The sequence below is a fragment of the Euprymna scolopes genome, chromosome 8 (genome assembly GCF_053919585.1).
Source record: "Euprymna scolopes isolate OS-2025 chromosome 8, ASM5391958v1, whole genome shotgun sequence".
Lineage (NCBI taxonomy): Eukaryota > Metazoa > Mollusca > Cephalopoda > Sepiida > Sepiolidae > Euprymna > Euprymna scolopes.
In genome coordinates, this window is record NC_136489.1 from 170,793,978 (window position 1) to 170,816,754 (window position 22,777).

Below are 22,777 nucleotides of genomic sequence, written 5' to 3' on the forward strand. Positions count from 1 at the left end.
TACGTCAATTTCAATATTGTTCCATTTTAATTTTAAAATTCATTAACAATAGCCAATCAAATTACATTCTTACATACGGTGTAGTCCTAAATATGTCCCAGTATTTTGCTCATATTTTGATTTATAATCAATATGATCGACCATTAGAACCTCAATTTAGCGGCAGTAACAATAATGTATTGGAAATAATTATTGATTTTTTTTCAATCACTCTAATCAGCAACTGCAGCTATGGGTCAGTATAACAATAATGTAAGGGAAATAACTCTCTTCAACTTCTTTTTAACCAATATAATCAATACAATCGAACCATATTTATTTACTGAAGTTAAACTAATAAAAATTTAAAGGTGCTAAGTCTATTATTAAACTTTAATCAATATAATTGGTGATTAGAACATCTTTTTAGCAGCGTTAACACAACAAAAAGTGAGGATGAGAACTCTTAAAATTTTATTTAATAAACATAATTGTCCAAAAAGAAAATCTGTACATAGCGCCGTTAAAATAAAAATGTAGGGGAGATAACAATATTTAAATTTGTTACATTTAAGACAATCGACAATTTTAATATTTATTTAGCCACGTAAATACAACAAAAACATTAAGTAAATAACAATATTTAATCAGCATTAAAGCAATACAATCCCCCATTAGTGCCGGTAATATACGAGTTGCTTTCAATAAGTTTCCTGAATTTCTTTTGTATAGGCACTTTTATTGGTAGTACACACATGAAACTCTAGTCCCCTTTGAAGTAATCTCCTCCGACTGCAATGCACCTCTACCATTCCAACAACTTCTGGAAAGCTCCATAGAAGTTCTCTTGTGTGAGCGTGTCAATGACCCTTGTCACAGCCCCTTTCATCTCCTCAATTGTCCCATAACGATAGCCTCTAAGGTTTTCCTTGAGCTTAGGGAATAACCAAGTCACAGGGGACAAGGTCTGGAGTAGAGGGAAGAGGAATACCCATCTTTGTCAAATAATCTGTGACAACGATGGAGCACCCTTGGGACAAACTTTGTGCAAATCTTCCACATCTTCAGTTCCTTATAAATAATTGTGTGTACAGTTCCCACACTGACATCAACCTGTGCACTTATTGTCTCTATAGACACATGACAGTCCTTAATAAAAAATATTGTTTTCTAATATATCTCTTATACCACTCAAAAACTGATGCTCCAGTCATGCAAGATGGTCCAAAAGTATTCCATACTTTTCTGTGGCATTTTTTTCCAAGTTTAAATTTTATTGCAAATACTTCTTCTAAAGTGTCCTCACATCCAGACTGCATTTTTGAAATTCATCAGCTGTGACAATTAGGCTTTAATAGGATGTATTCCAATTCCTGTTGTAGTTGTTCATTTGAACCTAAAATCATAAAAATTGGTCAGTTACCTGATAAGATGTATAGCAATAAAATACTGAATTTTCAAGAGTCTACAACAATTTTAAATGTATGTAAAAAAAAAAAATTTGGAAATTAATTGAAGGCCTCTTGTAAGAATACGTTGAGGATGATAACTTTATTTAACTTCTACTTAGTCCATAGAATTAGCAATTAGAAGATCTATTTAGCAAGGTTAATATAAAAATTATGTGTAAGAAATAACTCTTATTGCACTTCTATATAATTAATACAATAAGCTCTTTGAACCTCTATATCACGGAGATCACAGAGTTAACAATTTAATGGAGATAACTAACTTTTTTTCAATCAATATAATCACATTTTTAATTTCTATTTAGTGGCTTTAATATCACAAAAATATAACGGAGACAATTCTGTTTAACTAGTATTAAAGCAAGTATGGCACAATCACATTGACTCACTGGTTCTCGCCAGATCATTGAAGTTAAGCAACATTGAGCCTGGCCAGTACCAGATGGGTGACTATTTAAGAAGGCTATGTGTTGTATGTACCTTCTGGGATGGTTGGACTTGTGGCCAGCACCCTCACCCTGAAAAAAGAACTCCTTGCTATAAAAGTATCTACAAAATTGTAGATGGCCTATGCCCCTCTAGGGGCTCAAGGCTATGGATGGATGAAGTATTAAAGCAATATCGGATACTAGAACGTCTAATTAGCATAATTAATTTCACAATACCTTAAACAAAGTAATTCCATTTAACGTGCGCTTAAAACCCGCCCTCAATAATCTTGACTTTCCAAACACACACATTTCAACTTCCTACTCTTTTTCCTCACACCTAGTCAAATACCAACATCTTAATGTTGATAAACTTATGTAACTACTATTTATCAACCAGCGCTGGTAGCAGCAGTACTTGCAGAACACAGAGTTTGCTGAAAAAATGCTGGGATCATTCTACTGCTCCAGTAGATATCTCACTGCTGATGTAATTCTCTATTTCTATAAGAGCCAAATACATCCTATGATAGCACGTCTGGGCAGGAACTGTTAGAAGCACCTTGTCCTGCCTTGACAGAGTTCAAAATAAACTTTGTAGCTTAGTAGGGGATGCTTTTTTCTCTTTGCAATCTCTTTCCCTCAGAAGAGACATTGCAAGCCTGTCTCGGCTTTATCGTTATTTTCATGGCAAGTGCTCGTCTGAGCTCCAATCTATGGTCCCCCTCATGCCACACTTTCATGAAAAACACTCGTCTAGATGAAACCACTATCAATAATTTCTCCCATTCTTTATCTGTGCCTAAACATAAATGTAGATTCCATGAACAAAGCTTCTTTCTTAGAACCGCACACCTGTGAAACTCTTCCATTTCCCTGCTTTTCAGCTGACTACAATATGGTCGTCTTCAAGTCCAATGTAAACAAGTTCTTGATGATCTGCCCCCTTAAGTAATTCAATTTACCAAATTTCCACTACAAACAATTACTACGATATTGTCCTATTGACTACCATACACTCGTTAAATGTTAAACTCGAGTGGTCTCCAAATAATACATGATAAATGGTGATTCCTTTGTAAAAAAAAAACAAAAAACATTCCTACTCCAGCTCTCTACTGGTCCTCCAACACCTCATGCTCCAGCTTCTTCCTGCCTTAGTTCCTTTCAGCAATTCCTGAATATAGCCTCTGACTCCTTGTTTCAGTGCCCCTCAATGTCAGACTCTCCGTTCCAGTGACCGTCGATGCCCAACTCCAAGATCCTGATTCCTCACTTCCTTTCCTGCAACCTCTGTTCCTGTTAATCCAGACCTTGGCCACATTCATGCAGACTGGACCTACCTAAGACATATCATCACACCTCAGATACATCCACATCAATCTCCATGTGACATTCCATGCTGTCTAGGATCCAATTTCCATATCTCCAACCTTTCCAGTTTTCCAATGTCCTGTCTCTGCTGTTGTCTAGGTACATTTCCTGTTATTCAACCTTTCTTGCTTCCAAACTTTTCTATGAACCAACTTTCTCCAGTTCTACATTTTCCGCATGTATTTATCATGAAATAAAAACATTTCTTTTATGATTGTTTGTCATTTTTTTCTTTGTGTTGATTTCCTTAGTTTTGATCAGAACCTCATCTATCAGGCTACTGCAACAAATCTTTATTTATCAGAGATAATACAGGGTGTGGCATGAATACTGTTACAAAATAAAAGTCAGATTTATCCCAACAAAATAATTTATTACAAAACCCAATTACAGAAAATGATTAACAAATACATTTATGAACAAATCCTTCCACTCAGAGGAGGGGGTTGTGCCTGGATCTCCCTTCGTAAAATGTGAAATTATTTATTCTCTGGATGAGTTGTGGTACACTAAACCACACGCTCTTATTTTCAGAGCTGCCTTGACCGACACAATGAAAGACATGACATCATCATCTGTGTTACTACGCCATCATTTTCCACACAATTTACTTCAAACTATGTACAGGGGGGGGGGCATAGATACTGTTACAAAATAAAAGTCAGATTTATCCAACAAAATAATTTATTACAAAACCCCGCGAGGTAAAAATACCACGCTGACAAACTGGCATGGTCTATCCTTCTCTCAAGGGTAGATCGGACTCTTTTAAGCTGTGGTAGGCACCCCATCTAGTGATGGCATCACGATAAAAAATGCCTTTGATAGCCCTGGCGAAGCATCAAGTATTCAGCTACCGACAAGATTTGAATTACACTACAAACTCATGTAGTGAGTTCAATCTCAGCTACGGCCATGCTGGATGGATGGACAAAACCCAATTACAGAAACTGATCAGCAAACACTGGAGGAACAATATGGCATAAGTATTATTTCAAAATGTTTCCCTTGAGCTTTCATTACACTACAAAGTCTTTTCGGGAAATCATCTGTAGTGGTACGCACAACATCTAAAGGTATTTTCTCCCTGTATTTGTTCAATTTTATTTTAAAAGCTTCAATATTTTGACAAGGAGTAGAGCAGTCTTCACTTTCTGGGAATGATCACCAAGAATAATCAAGAGCGTTAAAATCAGATGATGAGGAAGATCATTCTTCTTTGCTGATCGAGGACGAACAGTTGTCTCTATACGACTACTGTGTTACATGAATAGTTTGGCTTGTCACACCATCTTGTTGAACAGTTGAAACTTCATCACTCTACACAGAATTTTATCATGGGGGTCAGTTCATCTTCAAAAATTTTTGTAAATCTTGACCCCTTGATGGTTTTTGCATTCTGAAATTTGATGGGAAAGAACAAGTGGAGAAATCCTTTTCTCAGAAATGCCTGCCCAAACCATACTTTCTGGTTTTTGCATTCTGAAAACCTTTCCTGCATTATCAGATATTACCTCATGACTTCTCGCAAGGACGCTATCATTTTTTTGATGATTGTGGGACTGTTGAAGTGAGAGTAACTTTTCATCCATGATGATGATGCTATTGAGCATGCCCCGATGATGATGCTGTTGAGCATGCCCCGATGATGATGCTGTTGAGCATGCCCCGATGATGATGCTATTGAGCATGCCCCGATGATGATGCTGTTGAGCATGCCCCGATGATGATGCTGTTGAGCATGCCCCGATGATGATGCTGTTGAGCATGCCCCGATGATGATGCTATTGAGCATGCCCCGATGATGATGCTATTGAGCATGCCCCGATGATGATGCTGTTGAGCATGCCCCGATGATGATGCTATTGAGCATGCCCCGATGATGATGCTGTTGAGCATGCCCCGATGATGATGCTGTTGAGCATGCCCCGATGATGATGCTGTTGAGCATGCCCCGATGATGATGCTGTTGAGCATGCCCCGATGATGATGCTGTTGAGCATGCCCCGATGATGATGCTGTTGAGCATGCCCCGATGATGATGCTATTGAGCATGCCCCGATGATGATGCTGTTGAGCATGCCCCGATGATGATGCTGTTGAGCATGCCCCGATGATGATGCTGTTGAGCATGCCCCGATGATGATGCTGTTGAGCATGCCCCGATGATGATGCTATTGAGCATGCCCCGATGATGATGCTATTGAGCATGCCCCGATGATGATGCTGTTGAGCATGCCCCGATGATGATGCTGTTGAGCATGCCCCGATGATGATGCTGTTGAGCATGCCCCGATGATGATGCTGTTGAGCATGCCCCGATGATGATGCTGTTGAGCATGCCCCGATGATGATGCTGTTGAGCATGCCCCGATGATGATGCTGTTGAGCATGCCCCGATGATGATGCTGTTGAGCATGCCCCGATGATGATGCTGTTGAGCATGCCCCGATGATGATGCTATTGAGCATGCCCCGATGATGATGCTGTTGAGCATGCCCCGATGATGATGCTGTTGAGCATGCCCCGATGATACAATTTAACAAGAGTTGATTTCTGATGAGTCTCTTTGCAATTATAGGTGCAGAGAGAAGCCGTCGCTTTTGGAGCTTATAGGGTGATATTTGGAGGTCACTTCGACATATTTTCCGCAAAGTCCTTTGTGACGTTTGTGCTCCCTTTGTAATTTGTCTCATAGATCTTAGATTTAGCCTAATTTTTTCCATAACACTTTTGATAAGTTTAGATGTTCTGGAGGTGCGGATATGACCTGATCATTGTCTCTCTTTCGTGAAGTTTGCAGGTAACGTTCATTCAACCTTTTTATGAACATTCTGTTGATTTTGAGGTTTTTCCAAACTTAAATATTTCACATGCAGCTCTATGATGAATCTTGTCTTCAATTCAACAGAAATTGTGAAAAATAAGAAATCATATATTACATTATCATATAATGACAATAAAATAGTAAATCTATTTTAATATTATCATAAAAAATAGTTCCGAAATTTTGTAACAGGACTTATGCATATCATGTATAACAATAATAAATGACCCTATTAATCTTCTTTTTAATCACTATAACAATTAAAACCTTTTTTAGTTGCTTTATATTACAATAATGGAATGGAGATTACTTCTGTTTAATCAATATAATTGGCTATTATAACTTCTGTTTAGTGGAGAATAATATAAGGATGATAACACTTTAAATTCTATTTAATCCGTATAAGCAGCCATTAAAACCTCTATTCATTTAATGTTGATATAACAATAATGTTCTGAATTTTTTAGATGAAATTTGATTGCACTATTGTTCTCATCTTATGCAACGTTTCGGTTGATGTAACATTTGTCAGGCATGTTGGTTGCCATCTTGGAAAAGAAAGGAGAAATGTTACTATCTCTGTAACTGATTTCGTATTCTTGGATTGTTCTTGTTTTTTTTTTTCACTGTGATTTTGTATGTGTGAAAAAAAATTGGACAACCCCTTCCTTAAAATTCCAATGGTAAAAGGGAGATAATCCCATATGAAACTTTATTAGAGTTATCTTCCTTTGTAAACCAATTTTTTTTTAAACCACGGCGAAAAAAACAGAAACAACTCCAAGAATACAAAACCAACTATGCAGTCAGTAACCTTTCTTCTTTCTTTTTCAAGATGGCGACCAACATGCTTGACGAAGGTGGGAGGCTACATCAACCGAAACGTTGCACAAATAAACGTCAAGATGAAAAAAGTAATACGTACTCTATTTGACTGTTATATAATCAATGTAATCATCACCAGATTGTGGTTTTATTAATTGTGAGCAAATGCAGCACCCATTTTGAACATAGCTTTGTCATTGAAGTGCCCATACAAAAGAGTGATAGAGTCAACTCCTCTGCTATCAAATCTAAATTGAATTTAGAGTTGGATAAAGTGAATATGTCAATTTTTTGTTCATCAGCACAACTACAAAGTTTGGGTGAGCTGAGCATTCAGCAAAATTTGTGTCTCTTGAACCATTTTCAAAGTCAGTATACCATGTTTTAACCATTGTTATTGATTAAACAAAGTCAGCATAACACTTATTAAGCTTTTGCTTAGGGTGAACTATATTTTTTCCTACCAGAAAGCAATGAATTATCAAAATTTTCTATAGTATTGAAAATTTTGAAAAAGTTCATAAATTACTAATACAATCTGACTTAAACTTTAAGAATTGTAATTTGAAGTTTAATACTTTGTAGAAATTATATGGATTTTTTATTAGTTGTCCTCTCTATGTCAGGCCCGGAACTTATTAAGTGGTTTAATATATATATATATATATATATATATATATATATATATATATATCAATTATACTAGATATGAAATTGCATGTTTCCTCCCTGGGCAAGGGTTTGCAGCCTATGGCCTGTAGGCTGGATGTGGCAACCTACAGCCCTCAGGCTAGATCCGGCCTGTGAAGGCATTTTGACTCATCTGCTAGCCTGATTACCAATAACTATTTTTTAACTTGAAAGATAAGGCTTTCGAATTCAACAAAATGCCCATTGTTACCTTCATCTGATCCACCCAACTGAATTTGAATATTACGACCACAAAAACACAATCACCTCTATTTCTGTGTAAAAATATACAAAATAAACATAAAACAAAAACTTGTGGTGGACTGGTGGATATATTATATATATTCCCCAGTCGTACAAAATATGAGAAATGAATTGAATTGAGAAAGGAAAAATGAATTGCTTTGAGGTAGAAATGAACAACGCGTTTACTTGAATTAAACAAACTAGGATTTATTTTGTGAAGAAACATGAAAGAAAAGGGTACAGCACGCGTTTAGTTTGGCGTGCGTCTCTCGTTGTTTACTGGTGAGAAGGAAAGTCTATTGTCATAGAAAGAGAGAAAGAAAGTCAATCCAGTTTGGCGTGCGTCTCTCGCTGTTAGTTGGTGAGAGGGAAAGTCTATTGCAGTAGAGAGAGAGAGAGAGAAAATGAGAAAAAGTCAATCCAGGCCATGGAGATAGAAAACGTGTAAGGTGTACGTACTGTCTGTTGACGCTTGCCCCATGCATAGTAGCAGGTGGCGTGAGGCGCACGCTACCTGAAAGGGGTGAATGGTTCGTCGACCACTCAGCTCGGAAGGCGAGTGGAAAAAAGGAGGAAGCAGCTTATTGCTCTTGCTTTTATAGTTGTTTCCGGTGGTCTTTTGTGCATGTGTGGATTTCCTTCAAAGGGGAAGTGACGTTGCCCATGTGTGCGTACGTGTGCACGTACATGTGTGTACGTTAGTGTGTGTGTATGCACGTGAATATGGGTGTATGTACATGAACGTGAAGACATCTACGTGTGTGTACGTGTGCACACGTATGTTTGTGTGCGCGTATGTATATGACAAGAAATATGGCTTGAGATGCGAACGCGTGTTTTTGTGTGAGACTAGGAAAGGCTCCCACAAACCCAAGAACCGATTTAACCAATTGACCAGTTACAAACATTAGGCGAGGGCAGCTTTAATGGGACAATGTTGTCTCAGTCAGCTTTCTATTTCATTTATCCAACAGCGACCCCCCCTTCCATCACTTACCCATGCCACCTATCATAAGGTGATGGAATCTTTCAATAGTCCATAATTTCTTATCATACTCCTCCTCTTCATTGTTTTCCACTAATTTGGTTTTGCCCACTGCCTGGCTTAACACCGGCCATAAATCACACTTTCTAAAGCTTAATAACTCTGCAAATAAACTGAATAAGATTAGGGTGAATATAATCAGTATTTACTTATTCAAAAAAAAAATGAATTCAGTGCAAGTTTTCAAGCATTATACTCTCAATTATTTATTTATGCGAGAAGAGGTTCTGGTGTCTTCAAATATTTCACCAAATAATTAGATATGTTTTTATTCATCAGACAAATAATAATAAAAAAAAAGATCAGTGAATGTTTGCTTGGTAGATCAAGCAGCATCACAGTTATTAAGATTAGATCCTTTTCAGAACAAGTAATCGGCATTAACCCTGCGTTAATCACCTGAGTGTTTCGCACATAGTTAATCTCATGGGGTGTTTATACACCCCAACACAAAAATGTTTATAGTGTTATTGTTTTGAAAAATATAGTTATCCTGCTGATTCAAGATATATATACAGTCCATGTTAAACAGTTTGAATCACTTGTAGCTTGTTGATATTAATATAAAATACAATAAAATAAATTATAAAACTGAGGAAAATTTTAGATTTAGATCACAACTAATAAAGATGAAAACAACAACTAATAAAGATGAGAATAATAGTCCGAAGTAAGGATAGATTAATGTATATAATGCTTATCTCAAAAATGAATTCCAATTAAGGAATAATATATATACCAATCGGTACGGACCCGACTATGGAAGATCAGATAATAAATAAACGTGGATTTATAAGATCAAAGAATCCAACCTTGATCACCCTTCGGAGTATGTGGTGCAGTTGATAGAGACATTGAATCTCTACGATTCCAGATGAGCATTGTCTGAAGATAGCGGTTTCAATCCTACCCAAAGCCGGCCAGAGGCTTACTTGGCCAAAAACGTGGTGAGACGATAACAACTACGGATGGCAGTGATTTCTGCGAATGCAGTTAGGAGATTTGAAGTTCCTATCCGTCGCGGTTACCACCTGACGAAGGCCAGAGGAATAGCTGGCCGAAACATTGTGAAAACAACAACTAATAAAGATGAGAATAGTAGTCTGAAGTAAGGACAGGTTAATATTAGATCACATTTATTTAAAAATACCTACACCGGTTTGTGTCATTTTTTAACATTTATGATGAATACAAAATGTTTCCATAGATTGAAATAGCAAGAAAAATGTCTAAACACTGAGATACTGTACCATACCATGTGTGATACTCTCATTGAGTCTGAGTAGAGTACTGAGAGAGTGGAAAAGAAATAAGTTGCCAACAAAGAATTATGAGCACTTAAGCAAAATTAGAATGACAAAACACTCGATGGGACTAACATAAGGTTAAAAAATATTTTGTGTTATTTCATTTTCAGTCCCGCTTTTTATATAAACTCATCATATGATCCGCTGGCACTCTCAGTAAAGGTTATCGATTTTACCTTGAAGAGCTTGCCTGTGCATATGATCAAACATTAAAACAAATTACTAATTCAAGTTATATCTTGTTTGGATTTTGCTTGCATATATTATTATTTATAAACGGATATTTATATTTATTAACTGGAAACAATGATACAACATATAATTTATTCATTTTAAAACAATTCAACTTATTAATCTATGTTGCAATATGCGTTGCATGTTTGATGACATAAATTAATGAAAATTGATACCGAAGTAATTTATTTACAACTGTAGACTGTAATTAAAAAAAGTAAAGAATATTTATACATTTTTTACACAGACAATAGCTTTTCGTGAAAAATGCATGAGACCATGTGTGTGTATGCATATGTGCATCTTGTTGATCTCTGCGATCATGTGTGAACTGAGATTAACATATTTTGTTTAATGTAGTTACAGAATTAATTCAGTGATTGCACAGTTCGTTGTTTATGATTTTGCAAAGTTTAGCTTACCTCTGTAAGACTGATATGCAAAGATGTTTCCATTATCGAGTCGGTTTGCATGTGTAACTAAACTCGGAGTGCCTGAGTGCCATCTGTTTTTGTCTGTGTAACTGGAAAGAGAGAGAGAGAGACAGAAGAGGAAGTTGATATCACCACCTATAAGCTGAAACATGTAACTGCTGGAAATAAGGGAAATAACTGTATAAGTCTCAAATTGGAAATGTTATGCATTTTGTCTGTGTTTGCTATGCACCAAACTACAGACTACTGAGTCTCCACACCTATGATTTTATTTTGCTTATTTATTATTTTTTTTATAAATATCTACATTCTTTTTTATTTATTATGAACTCAAATATTATAGAAAATTATTGCCTTGAATTAAAAATCCTTTTGTTTATTCTATGGAAGCTAAAACCACATTATTTTTAATTCCACAGTTTGTTTTGTATGATTATTTATTCTATTTCTGTCACTTATTTTTTTAATAATAATATATTTTACGAGGAATAATTTGCCCAGTGGGCTAATTTACAAAAAATAAATAAATAAAATAAAATTATAATGTTGCTTATCAAATTCTGTCTGTGTTTGTTTACAATATCACGTCAGCTGATATTTGGGCTTGACGATGAATGCTCTGGAAAAGTCACTTCTGATTAAGGTTTAGTTTTAAAATATGTAAATGAAGAAATGATTTGTGGCGATTTTAAATGGTACCTCTTCTTTTATCGTAAATTGAACTCATTAATTATAAAAAATTAAAATAGTGAGGTACACCCAGGCTTGAACAGGGGATCATTCGATCTGTAGTCAAATGCTCTACCACTAAGTTACATCTCCAGATTATAATAAATCTGTTTTTAAGAAGAAATGATTTGCTGAAATTTTAGTATGTCCTGATATAATGTAAAATACTCCCCTGTAAAAATTTTTTTTTATCTATAAGAGAAAGAGAAAAGCTATTTTTATGATAGGATTTTTTTTTCGATTTTCGATACTTATTGGATGAATTTCTGAACAAAACATATCTAAGAACACTGCCAGACATATAAATTAGCTTTGTGTGAAATTTGCAAAAGATAAGCCCAGCCGTTTCAGAACCTATAAGGAAGAAACTCACACACAAACAGACAAAGTGACTTTTATATAACAGTAGATTTAGATTTTATTCATGGGAAAATATTGATGATAAATGCTGAATTTTTAAAGATAATTGGACATTAGATTATTTCTTCATTGGGAAGCTGATTTGTCTCATATGTCAAAAAAACCTTGCTATGAATAATGTAGCAAATATTAGACAACATTATGAGACAAACCATTTGTGACAATTTCAAGAAATTTACTGCACAATCAAGGAAAGTTGATGTTGAGTGGTTGATGTCTTCTTTTTTTTATAGAAGAAAGGCAAACATGTTGCCAATACAACAAAGAAAATGAAGTTATGAAACAAAAAAAACATTTACAGATTTTCTTTTTTGTTCTTCTCCTATAATCGGCCTTTCCTGTTCTACACTGGCCTTACTCCGCTCTAGGTCCTTCAGATCACCTCATCTCCTTCAGTCCTTTCTGTCATCCTTGCATTATCCCAAGCTAAATTCTTGGCTTCTAGTAAGGAGAATGGCCGATCTCTGAGTTTCTTTGTCATCTAGACCATCCACAAATGAATGGCCTGAATGGGGAAGCTGATTCTGATTTTCTTGGGGAATGCAAGCACTGCTGGCTCCTTTATGTAATCCACCAAATCGTTTCATGTTCAGATATCCTCAGATGCATCAATCTTCGAGCAGCTTGGATCGCCATTTGTTCGCTGGAATATTGCCTCACCAGCAACTTGTGCAATGCTGACCAGATGACATTTTGGTTATTGGCATAGATTGTCCCAATAAACTTTCGAGACCAGTTCTGTAGCTCCACAGAAAGCCAACAGGACTATCTCATAATCCACATAATCTACATAGGTGCTTTGGTGAATGGCTGGCATGCTGATTTTCTTAGCTGAAGCTTGGCCTCACGTTCAGGGTAAATCTAAAAGCAACTGTGTCAAATCAAAGCAATTAATAAAAACTTCGGAGATTATTTTCTTATTAACAAAAATAATTATTGCATAAAATAATTTCAAATACAGTCACGCAAAGAAAAGTTAAATTTGCATTTTATGTCCTTAAGAAAAAACAAACTAATGTTTTTGGATGCAAAGCTCATTTAGCTTTCTTGTGTTTGGGGATTTCAAAGTAACTTTAAGATTGTGATTTATGGATCTGTGGTCGGAGAGAAAAGGTCAAAACAGGGCAGAGACCCACACCTCTGGAAAATCTAGGCAAAAAGACTGTATTATCTCCCCAAAAAATTGGTTTATGAAACCCTAATTCCTCATCCTATCTCCTTGAGATCATTCTGATTTCCTCTCTTATTTGTTTTCCTCTTCTACCCTTTTTTCTGAAATTCTTCTCTTTCTCGATATCTCTCTTTAATTCTATTTCCTTTCGTTTTTATGATGCTATCACTCAGAGCTTTAAATATACAAATATAGATAAAATTTTCAGAACGTGAGAGATTATATAATAATTTCTACAGCCAAACGTTTATTGCAGTCCCCAAGACCTATGACAGTTAACACACTGGAAGTCCAAGACTTATTTAGACTCATCAGTTAGATACATCCGAACTCAGGATTTGAAACCCGAGCCTCTTGCATACGAGGCAAGCACTCTGCCAACTGAGCAAACACTTCACACACAAGAAATTCTATTAGCTAACACAGATCAAGCAAACTGCGCCAAAATCCAACTGTGAAAATGGACCTACTTGATCTCGACAAGGGATGCGGTCATCCAACCAGCTAATAACCCCAAGCCGATGTCTCACAAGTTGGAATTTCAACTCGTAAGGATGATGCCATTCAGCAATGCTAACCTAGCGAGCAATTAATGATAGAATTTTCAAAACGTGAGAGATTATATAATAATTTCCACAGCAAAACAACACCGCAGCCCACAAGAGCTGTAACAGTCAACAAACCGGAAGTCCAAGACTCAAATTTTGCCCTCATTTTTGCTCAGTTGGCAGAGTGCTTGCCTTGCATGCAAGAGGCTCAGGTTTCGAATCTTGAGTTCAGATGTATCTAACTGATAAACCCAAATGAGGGCGAAACTCAAGTCTTGGACTTCTAGTATGTTGACTTTCATGGCCTTTGTGAACTGCGATGTTGTCTGGCTGTGAAAATATACATATATAAATAAGTGTCTCATCAGCGTGACTAGCACAATGAGATTCAACCCTTAGGCCAAGGAAAGTGCGGCTGCTGCTTGCCAACTATTGCTATAATTAATGGAAGAATTACGCTATTTCTAATACAGAGCTTGCTTACATTAGCCATTCACCACTAGTATATGTCAAGACGGAGATTATATATATATATATATATATATATATATATACACACACATATGGCTGAGTGATAGATTGAACAGTAAAAACACAAGCAACGAACAATGGTTGTTTCGACAAGAGCTGATTCTTCAATTCATGAGAAAATACCAAATCTGTTGTAATTCTTGAATTATTGATTAAATGTCATTTTATGAAACCAGAAGGATGACCTCGAGTGAGCTTAGATCCTGAACAGATTGTGAGAATAGCAGTGTCCTTGGGGCTTAGTTGATAAGCAAGAAATCTAGAATAGATGGCTGAACAATCGTCTTTTAGTGAGAATTGGCATGGTGAGCTTAATTGGTGGACGAGGGAGATTGCATCTAACCAATTGGACAACCTTCCCTGATATAAAACACGGTTGCACACACTTGCTGGCTGAGTTGCAGAATTTACCAAGAGTGGCACAAGGTTGTTTGGTGTGAAGCAAACTGATCCTAAGGATTGACAGTTGAGAAAATCTTCAATACTTTTGAAGATTCACAAAGCACCTTGGAAATTAGCAACTCAGTTACCCAAAGAACTGAACACCCTCCAAGAAAAAAAAAACGACAGTTACCAGCTCATAAGTTTGGTTGGATATGACCAAGTGACTGAAAAAAAACTTAATTCGCTCAACTTGGTTGAGGAAACAAAAAAATAAGAGAGAACCAATGCAAAACATTCAATAGTTGATAACGAGTAAAACTGGATGCCCCCTCCTTTCCTTTCTCATCAAAAAGATCTATGGTTGCTGTTATTCATCCAGATAAAGATAAAGAGAAGAAAAAAAAAAGAAAGAAAAATGATATGCGCAACATAACTTATTGACTTTATTTTTATTTTTTTTTACTATATTTTATCACTTATAATTTTTACTTTTTGTTATTCTTCCATTGAGCAGGACACTTGTACAGTGTTAACATTGGTGATAATATATAACCCGAAAACCAAAACAAAGATTTGTGTAGTATTTTTTTGTGTTTATTCCTGTCTTTTGATTCGCTCCTGTTTTGGAACAATCGCCAACAACATTCTTTTTCAGCACCATTGACAACAGTGACGCCACATAAACCGATTGAATGAAGATCTCTTTTTTATGGTAAGTGTGCTTTACAGCACATGAAAACATAAGTTGCCAGGTTTGGAAACATTGGGTTGATTAAGACTAGCGAACATGGGATCACAAGAACTCTATAGCTGTCTGAGCTTGACTTTGAAATGGCTTAATAAGAGTTTGTTGCTTGGATGATGTCATAATTGTATTGTGACCAAAGATTTTGTATCTTTGTAACCGGCATGGAACTCTGACCTGTTATAGTTGGTGACCATAATCACAGATTCCATGTAACTCACAAGAGGTCAGCCACGTGATCCTCAAGTGGTTTATAACTAATCCTGTCGCCCAATGCGTGTTATATTTTTATTTCCCTCTTCAGCATCATTCAAGTTATTCTTATATCAAAACTTTCACTAACATGCATTCGCTATTCTTTCTTGAACAAAATGACAACAAACTTTTATTTTTAATTCGTTTTGCATATTCAACACATGATGATGTTGTTGATATTTACTAGTGGTCTTTCCAATGCCTATCATTTTGATAATTAAAAAGTCTATTTTTCTGCCATCTTCGAAAAATGACATTTTATTATTCTGCCTGCAATTTGGACTTTTTTTAATCATGTGCAAAACACATATAACCGCTGACCATCCATGTTTATACTAACAAGACAAACCTATGCTGTCCGGATAGCAATAGTGTTATATAAAATAACCTAATACTTTCTCAGAGGAATTCTTGACTACTAAACTTCCATCTCTTTCCATATCAGATATTTAGGCCTTTGATTTCTAGTCGTTTTGCTCTGAGACTTCCAATTGTCTTCCTACCTATCTTAGGTCCCCTATTTGAGCCACGTTACTTTACATGTGCTAATAAGTTGATGTGATAGTTGAGTACATACTGACTTCATGACTCCGATATCATTCGGTTTTGAAACTCAAATCATCAGACTAGAAATGCACTCATTACTTTTGTATAATTATATCAATCCTGATTTTCCATCCAATTTTCATTCAACAAGGCCAGAAGTGAAAGACTTACATCAAATCTGTTGCTAAAATAAATGGTAAAATAGTTGTATCATTCAATCGATCAAGAAAATATCCAACTCAGATTCAGCCCTAAATTGAAAGCTGCTGCCACATCTGAGAACACATTCTTCAACAGATTACAAAATCGACTCAGTAATTTGATGAGATTATTTCTAGCCCTCTGTAGCCTTTTTCTCACAGAAAAAAAATGTCGATAATCTTTTAGTAGGTTACCAATATTTCCATAAAAAGTCCTCAACTGAGCTTTAAGCTTTGATTTAGATTGAAAATACCTTCTCAGCAAGAACACCCTTTCTAATAAAACTGGAAAGGATCCCTTTTTTCCTATGTGTATCTAAAATCAAACAAAACTTCCATGAAGAAAGATACTTTGCAAGCTCTTCACACCTGTGGGTTATGTTACTGTAGTGAAACTGAACAACACTGAGGTTACAAAATAATGCGCACAAGAACATTCCAACTATCATCAATGGACCTGAGGTAATCTCGTCAGCATCAGACAAAGCCAAACTCTTTGTCAAGAATTTTGTAGCTAATTCTACCTTTTGCGATCAAGGCCGCCAACCCCCAATATTTCCTCCTGTATCTGAAAACACACTATGTGATATACGTATATCTGTACGTGATGTTGCCAAGCTAATCAAAAACCTTGATTCCAGTAAAGCAACTGGCCCTGACAGTATTCCAATTATAGTACTCAAAAAACTTCAACCTGAACTAGCGCCCATACTTACAAAACTATTTAAACGTTGTCTTAAGGAGAATAGTTTCCCATCTCCCTGGAAAATTTCATCTGTATGCCCTGTATTTAAGAATTCAGGTGATCGCTCATCCCCCTCTCAGTACAGGCCAATAAGTCTCCTGTGCGTCATGAGTAAGTTGCTGGAATCTGTGTTAAATACAGAAGTAATCAACCATCTCAACAAAAATAACCTTCTTAGTGACACTCAATATGGTTTCCGTTCTGCTAGATCTACAGCAGATGTGCTTACAGTTATATCTCATAGGATTAGCAAATCTCTCGACGGAGGCAACCTTTCTAGGGCAATTGCTCTTGACATATCTAAGGCCTTTGATAGGGTATGGCATAAAGGTTTACTTCATAAGATCTCTAGCTATGGTATAGCTGGAAACGTCTTCTCAATTATTAAATCATTTCTTTCTGATAGGTTCATAAGAGTAGTAGTTGATGGGCAACAATCAGAAGCCCACAGTATTAATGCTGGTGTCCCTCAGGGGTCCATCCTGGGCCCAACTCTTTTCCTGATCTACATTAATGATCTTCCAAATCACATCCTTACATCATTTGTAGACATTTATGCTGACGACACTACCATTTATGGTAGCACATCTAAGACAGTAAATGACCAAGTTCTCTCCAATTCTCTCTCCTCTGATCTTGAGCATGTAGTACAATGGGGAAAGGAGTGGCTGGTTACTTTTAATGCATCTAAAACCAAGCTTCTCTCTTTACATCATCAACATTCTGATCCACATCTGGCATCAATTGAAATGAATGGCTCTCGTCTTCAGGAGGCCTCAAGTTTTGACAAGCTTCTGGGCTTGACCGTTACTCCTGATCTTAAATGGAACACGTACATCAAATCTGTTGCCAAGGCCGCTGGAAAAATGGTGGGATCTTTCTATCGATCCAGTAGATATCTCACTGCTGATGCAATTCTCTATCTATATAAGAGCCAGGTACGTCCAAGGATGGAATACTGTTGCCACATCTGGGCAGGAGCTGCTAGAAAGGACTTGGCCTGCCTTGATAGAGTTCAAAATAGACTTCGTAGCCTCGTAGGAGATGTCCTTTTCTCTTCCTTGCAACCTCTATCTCACAGAAGAGATGTTGCGAGTTTGTCTCTGATGTATCGTTATTTTCATGGAAAGTGTTCGTCTGAGCTTCAATCTATGGTCCCCCCTCGCAAAACTTTCACAAGAAACACTCGTCTAGCTGTAAACACTATCAATAATTCCCCCCACTCTTTATCTATGCCTAAACCTAAACGTAGATTCCATGAACAAAGCTTTTTTATTAGAACTGCACGCCTGTGGAATTGTCTTCCGTTTTCCTGCTTTCCGGCTGACTACAATATGGTTGTCTTCAAGTCTAACGTAAATAAGTTCTTGATGAGCTGTTCCATATAAGTTATCAAATTTAACAAATTTTCATTACTAACATTACTATATTGTCCAATTTCTACTGTACACTCTTTAACCCTTATCCTTGAGTGGCCTCTTGGCCTTGATAATGAGTTGATATCTATGAAAAAAAAAAAAGAAAAAGTCCAATGTGAACAAGTTCTAATTGAATCGTCCCCCTAAGTAATCCAAGTTTCAAAATTCCCACTGTTTACTATGCTAAAATCACAATGACTAATGTATACCTATTAACCCTTATCCTCGAGTGGCCTCTGGGCCTTGATAAGTGGTGACGCCCTTGTAAAAAAAAAAAAAAAAGAACTACTGTCATTCGAACCCGGAATTCATCCGGTACAAGGAAAAGAGAAGGGAAGAAAGCTATGCAAATCATGGTACTGTCACAATTAAAAGTCTGTACATGAAGGGTTGGAATGTAATCGTGATTTTGTGGTGACGACAAAGAAGAACAAGAGTTGAAAAATCAAGAGAAGATTGCTTTACCCAATTGGAGTTATTTTTTGTACGCGTTCATACGAGCGACAGATGTTTTTTCTTTTTTATTCGCTGAGTTAAAACATTAATTTCAACACTTCAGTTACCATAGTAACGTTTCAGTACAGACTAGAGCAGGGCCATTTTCAAATCCAATATCAGTGAAGACGTTGATAATTAATAATAGTTCTCAACACTTCCAGAATTCTGCTAAAGATATGGTATTACTGGCACGGCAAGTTGGTTAATGGCAGTTATTTTATTCTTATTGGTATCCTCATACCAGATTGTTCTGAAAAACCCCTGTACAGAGAGACCTTAGACACCCGAGGATAGCGTCTAGTAGGCATTGTTCTGTATGTGGTCACATGGTGCTGTAAACTGTTGTAGTGGACTGGTGGATATATTATACATCCACCAGTCGTACAAAATATGAAAAATGATTTGAATTGGGAAAGGAACGAACAACGCATTTACTTGAATTAAACGAACTAGGATTTATTTCGTGAAGAAACAAGTGAAAGAAAAGGGTATAAAATGTGTTCATGTCCGCGTTCGTCTCTCGCTGTTTACTGGTGAGAAGAAAAGTCTATTGTCGTAGAGAGAGAAAGAGAGAAAGTAAATCCAATTTGGTGTGCGTCTCTCACTGTTAGCTGGTGAGAAGGAAAGTCTATTGTAGTATAGAGAGAGAGAGAGAGAGAGAGAGAAAATGAGAAAAAGTCAATCCAGGCCATGGAGATAGAAAACGTATAAAGTGTACGTACGGTTTGTTACCCTTTTGCCCCTCATGGTAGCAAATGGCGTGCGCATGCCTGCCGAAAGAGCGGCGGCTAGTGCGCCGACCACTCACCTCGGAAGCTGGTCCGAAAAGGAAGATGCTGCTTATTGCTCTTGCTTTTATACTTGTTTCCGGTGGTCTTTTGTGCATGTGTGGATTTCCTTTGAAAAGGGAAGTGACGTTGTCCTTGTGTGCGTACGTGTGCGCGTGTGTGAGTACATGTGTGTACGTTAGCGTGTGTGTGTGTATACACGTGAATGTGAGTGTATATGCACGAACGTGAATATATGTACGTGTAGACGTGCGCACGTATTTTTGTGTGTGCGTATGTATATGACAAGTAATATAGCTTGAGATGTGAACGCGTGTTTTTGTGTGAGACTTGAAAAGGCTCCCACACTATTCTTGTGAGAGAAGAAGAACCACATACTTCATACCAATAGTTTCTTTCGAGTATGTGTTTGCATACGAAACAACATATTTGATTTCTTTGAAGATGACAAACCACATACCTCACAATCATATGGTTTAACTCCTCTATGTGTTAACATATGATGTTGTAAATTTTTCTTGTAAGAGCAAGAAAAGCCACATATTTCACAAGAATATGGCTTCTCACATTTTAGTCTCATTTTACTTCTGGCAAAATTCTCAAAAATCAAAAGACCCATTCTTGGAGCTAATACTTGATCTCTATACGAGATACATAGTGTGATGTCCCCAATCAAGGGACATAACTCTAGGAGTTATTTACCCTTAGTTATGTGCGCTCTTCAATAAAGTATGTTTTGGCCGCCAGTCTGACTGCGACCGAGCTGTTGTTAACATGTTAATGCCTGCGTTGTTATTCTTTCGTATTGTTTGATACCCGCGAGACGGGAACCCCCGACATTATATCTGGCAATGAGAATTTTTCGTGACGAGCTCACGTTACATTTCGGAATTTAATACAAAAAAAAATCTTTATTTTTTTTTTCCGGAATTAATACAAAAAAAAAAAAATGGCCAGCGGTGGATTACCAGTTTTTCCAAGTTTCAGCATACATGCGGACCAAAACACGACTACCGTTCGCTAGAAAAAATGGATAGACAGGTTAGAAAATTTATTTGTTGCTATGGACATTTGCGACGACAAAAAGAAGAAAGCAACACTTCTTCACTATGCAGGAGACGAAGTGTTTGATATTTTCCATTTTAGTCACGGACCAGCAAAAGGGCATAGGCGCAACAAACATTTTGGACGACGGCAAATATAGTTTCGGGTGAGTATGAAACTATGAAGAAATCACTAACGGATCATTTCACGCTGCAGAAAAACACGTCATCTGAACTTTTCAAATTTCGACGGGCTATGCAAAACATGGACGAAAGTTTAGACCAGTACCATGCACGATTACGGACTCTAGCTACCACGTGCGAGTTTGAAGATAAGGACAGAGAGATCCTAGCCCAAATTTTGCAGGGGTGCACATCCTCTAAAGTCAGAAGGAAGGCGCTAAGAGACAACTCTACGCTGAAACAAATCCTGGACGAAGCTAGGGCAATACAACTGGCTGATACGCATGCTGCAGACATGGAACGAAATGAATTACATGCTATTTACAGCAACGAGAACCGCACGCGTCTCACACATAGAAATAATGAAAATTTCGACGTCAACGACAGTAAAGACAGTTGTTGTGGACACTCACGGCAAAATAGTCGCCATGACACCTCGAAGAACAGACCACGAGGTGGACAAAAAAAAGATGGCGGACAGCGCGGCAACATAGTCGCCATGACACCTCGAAGAACAGACCAAGAGGTGGACAAAAAAAAAGATGGCGGACAGCAAACATGTCACTATTGTGGATATTCTGCTACACACCCGACTTGTCCAGCCTGAGGAAAAGAATGCATGAATTGCCACAAGAAAAACCACTTTGCAAGAGCATGCAAAGCAAAGCCGGTAAGAGTAATTCGTTTCTCCAATCCTCCTCCGATATCTCCCGCTACGTCCAGTGACGAATCTATTTACTCGGTAAAATTTACACCGTCAATTAAGACACCAAGAGTTACCGCCCTTGTCAATAATCCGATTAAGACACCAAAAGTTACCGCCCTTGTCAATAATCCGATATCTACCTCTACGTCCAGTGACGAGTCTGTATACTCAATGAAATTAACACCGTCAAATAAGACACCAAAAGTTACCGCCCTTGTAAATAATTCCCCTGTAATGTTTGTGGTAGACACGGGTGCTAGCGTAAACATAATTGCTGGACACATATATGATGGTTTAAAACACAAATCACGTATAAACAAAACAATGACCCGGATATTTGCGTACAGGTCGAAACATGCCATACCCATCCGAGGATTTATCAATGCGAGCATAGAATTTCGTGATAAATCCTGTAAGGCTAAAATATTTGTGGTCGACAGCGAAAATCCTTTAGTTGGACTGCAGAACCTCTTGAGCGGTAATTCTGCTGAAGCATTGGGAATGATAACGTTTAACTTCACGTTCCATGTGACGGTCCTAATTCAAGACGAGTTCCATGCACTGTTTGATGGAAAGATGGGAAAAATTTCTGGAGTTACCATTAAGCTCCACATTGACTCATCGGTTTTCCCCGTAACTCAATGACACCGCAGGATACCTTTCCATGTGAAAAAAGATGTGAAGACAGAACTCAAACGTCTCACAGAAATGGATGTGATTGAGGAAGTCACGGGACCTACCCCATGGGTTAGCCCGATTGTCGTAGTTCCCAAGAAAAATGGTAGCGTACGAATTTACGTCGACATGAGAAAGGCAAATGAAGCCATTCAACGGATAAAACATCCAATGCCAACCATAGACGACTTAATAGCGGACTTAAATGGGTGTACAGTTTTCAGCAAACTAGACCTCTCCAATGCGTATCATCAACTAGAACTGGAAGAGCCCAGCAGATATATAACGACATTTGCCACACATGCAGGTTTATTTCGTTACAAGCGACTAAGTT

General features: G+C 37.2%; 1 protein-coding gene across 1 annotated transcript in view; it reads right to left on the reverse strand.

The window, feature by feature from the left end:
* Nucleotides 1-10,846: 10,846 nt before the first annotated feature.
* Nucleotides 10,847-22,777, reverse strand: part of LOC145284007 (uncharacterized) — a 62,178-nt gene continuing 50,247 nt past the window's right edge. The window contains exon 5 of the mRNA XM_080133099.1: nucleotides 10,847-10,947. Coding sequence (XP_079989225.1) covers nucleotides 10,879-10,947 — 69 coding nt within the window. The 3' untranslated portion in view covers nucleotides 10,847-10,878. The remainder of the gene's footprint in view (nucleotides 10,948-22,777) is intronic.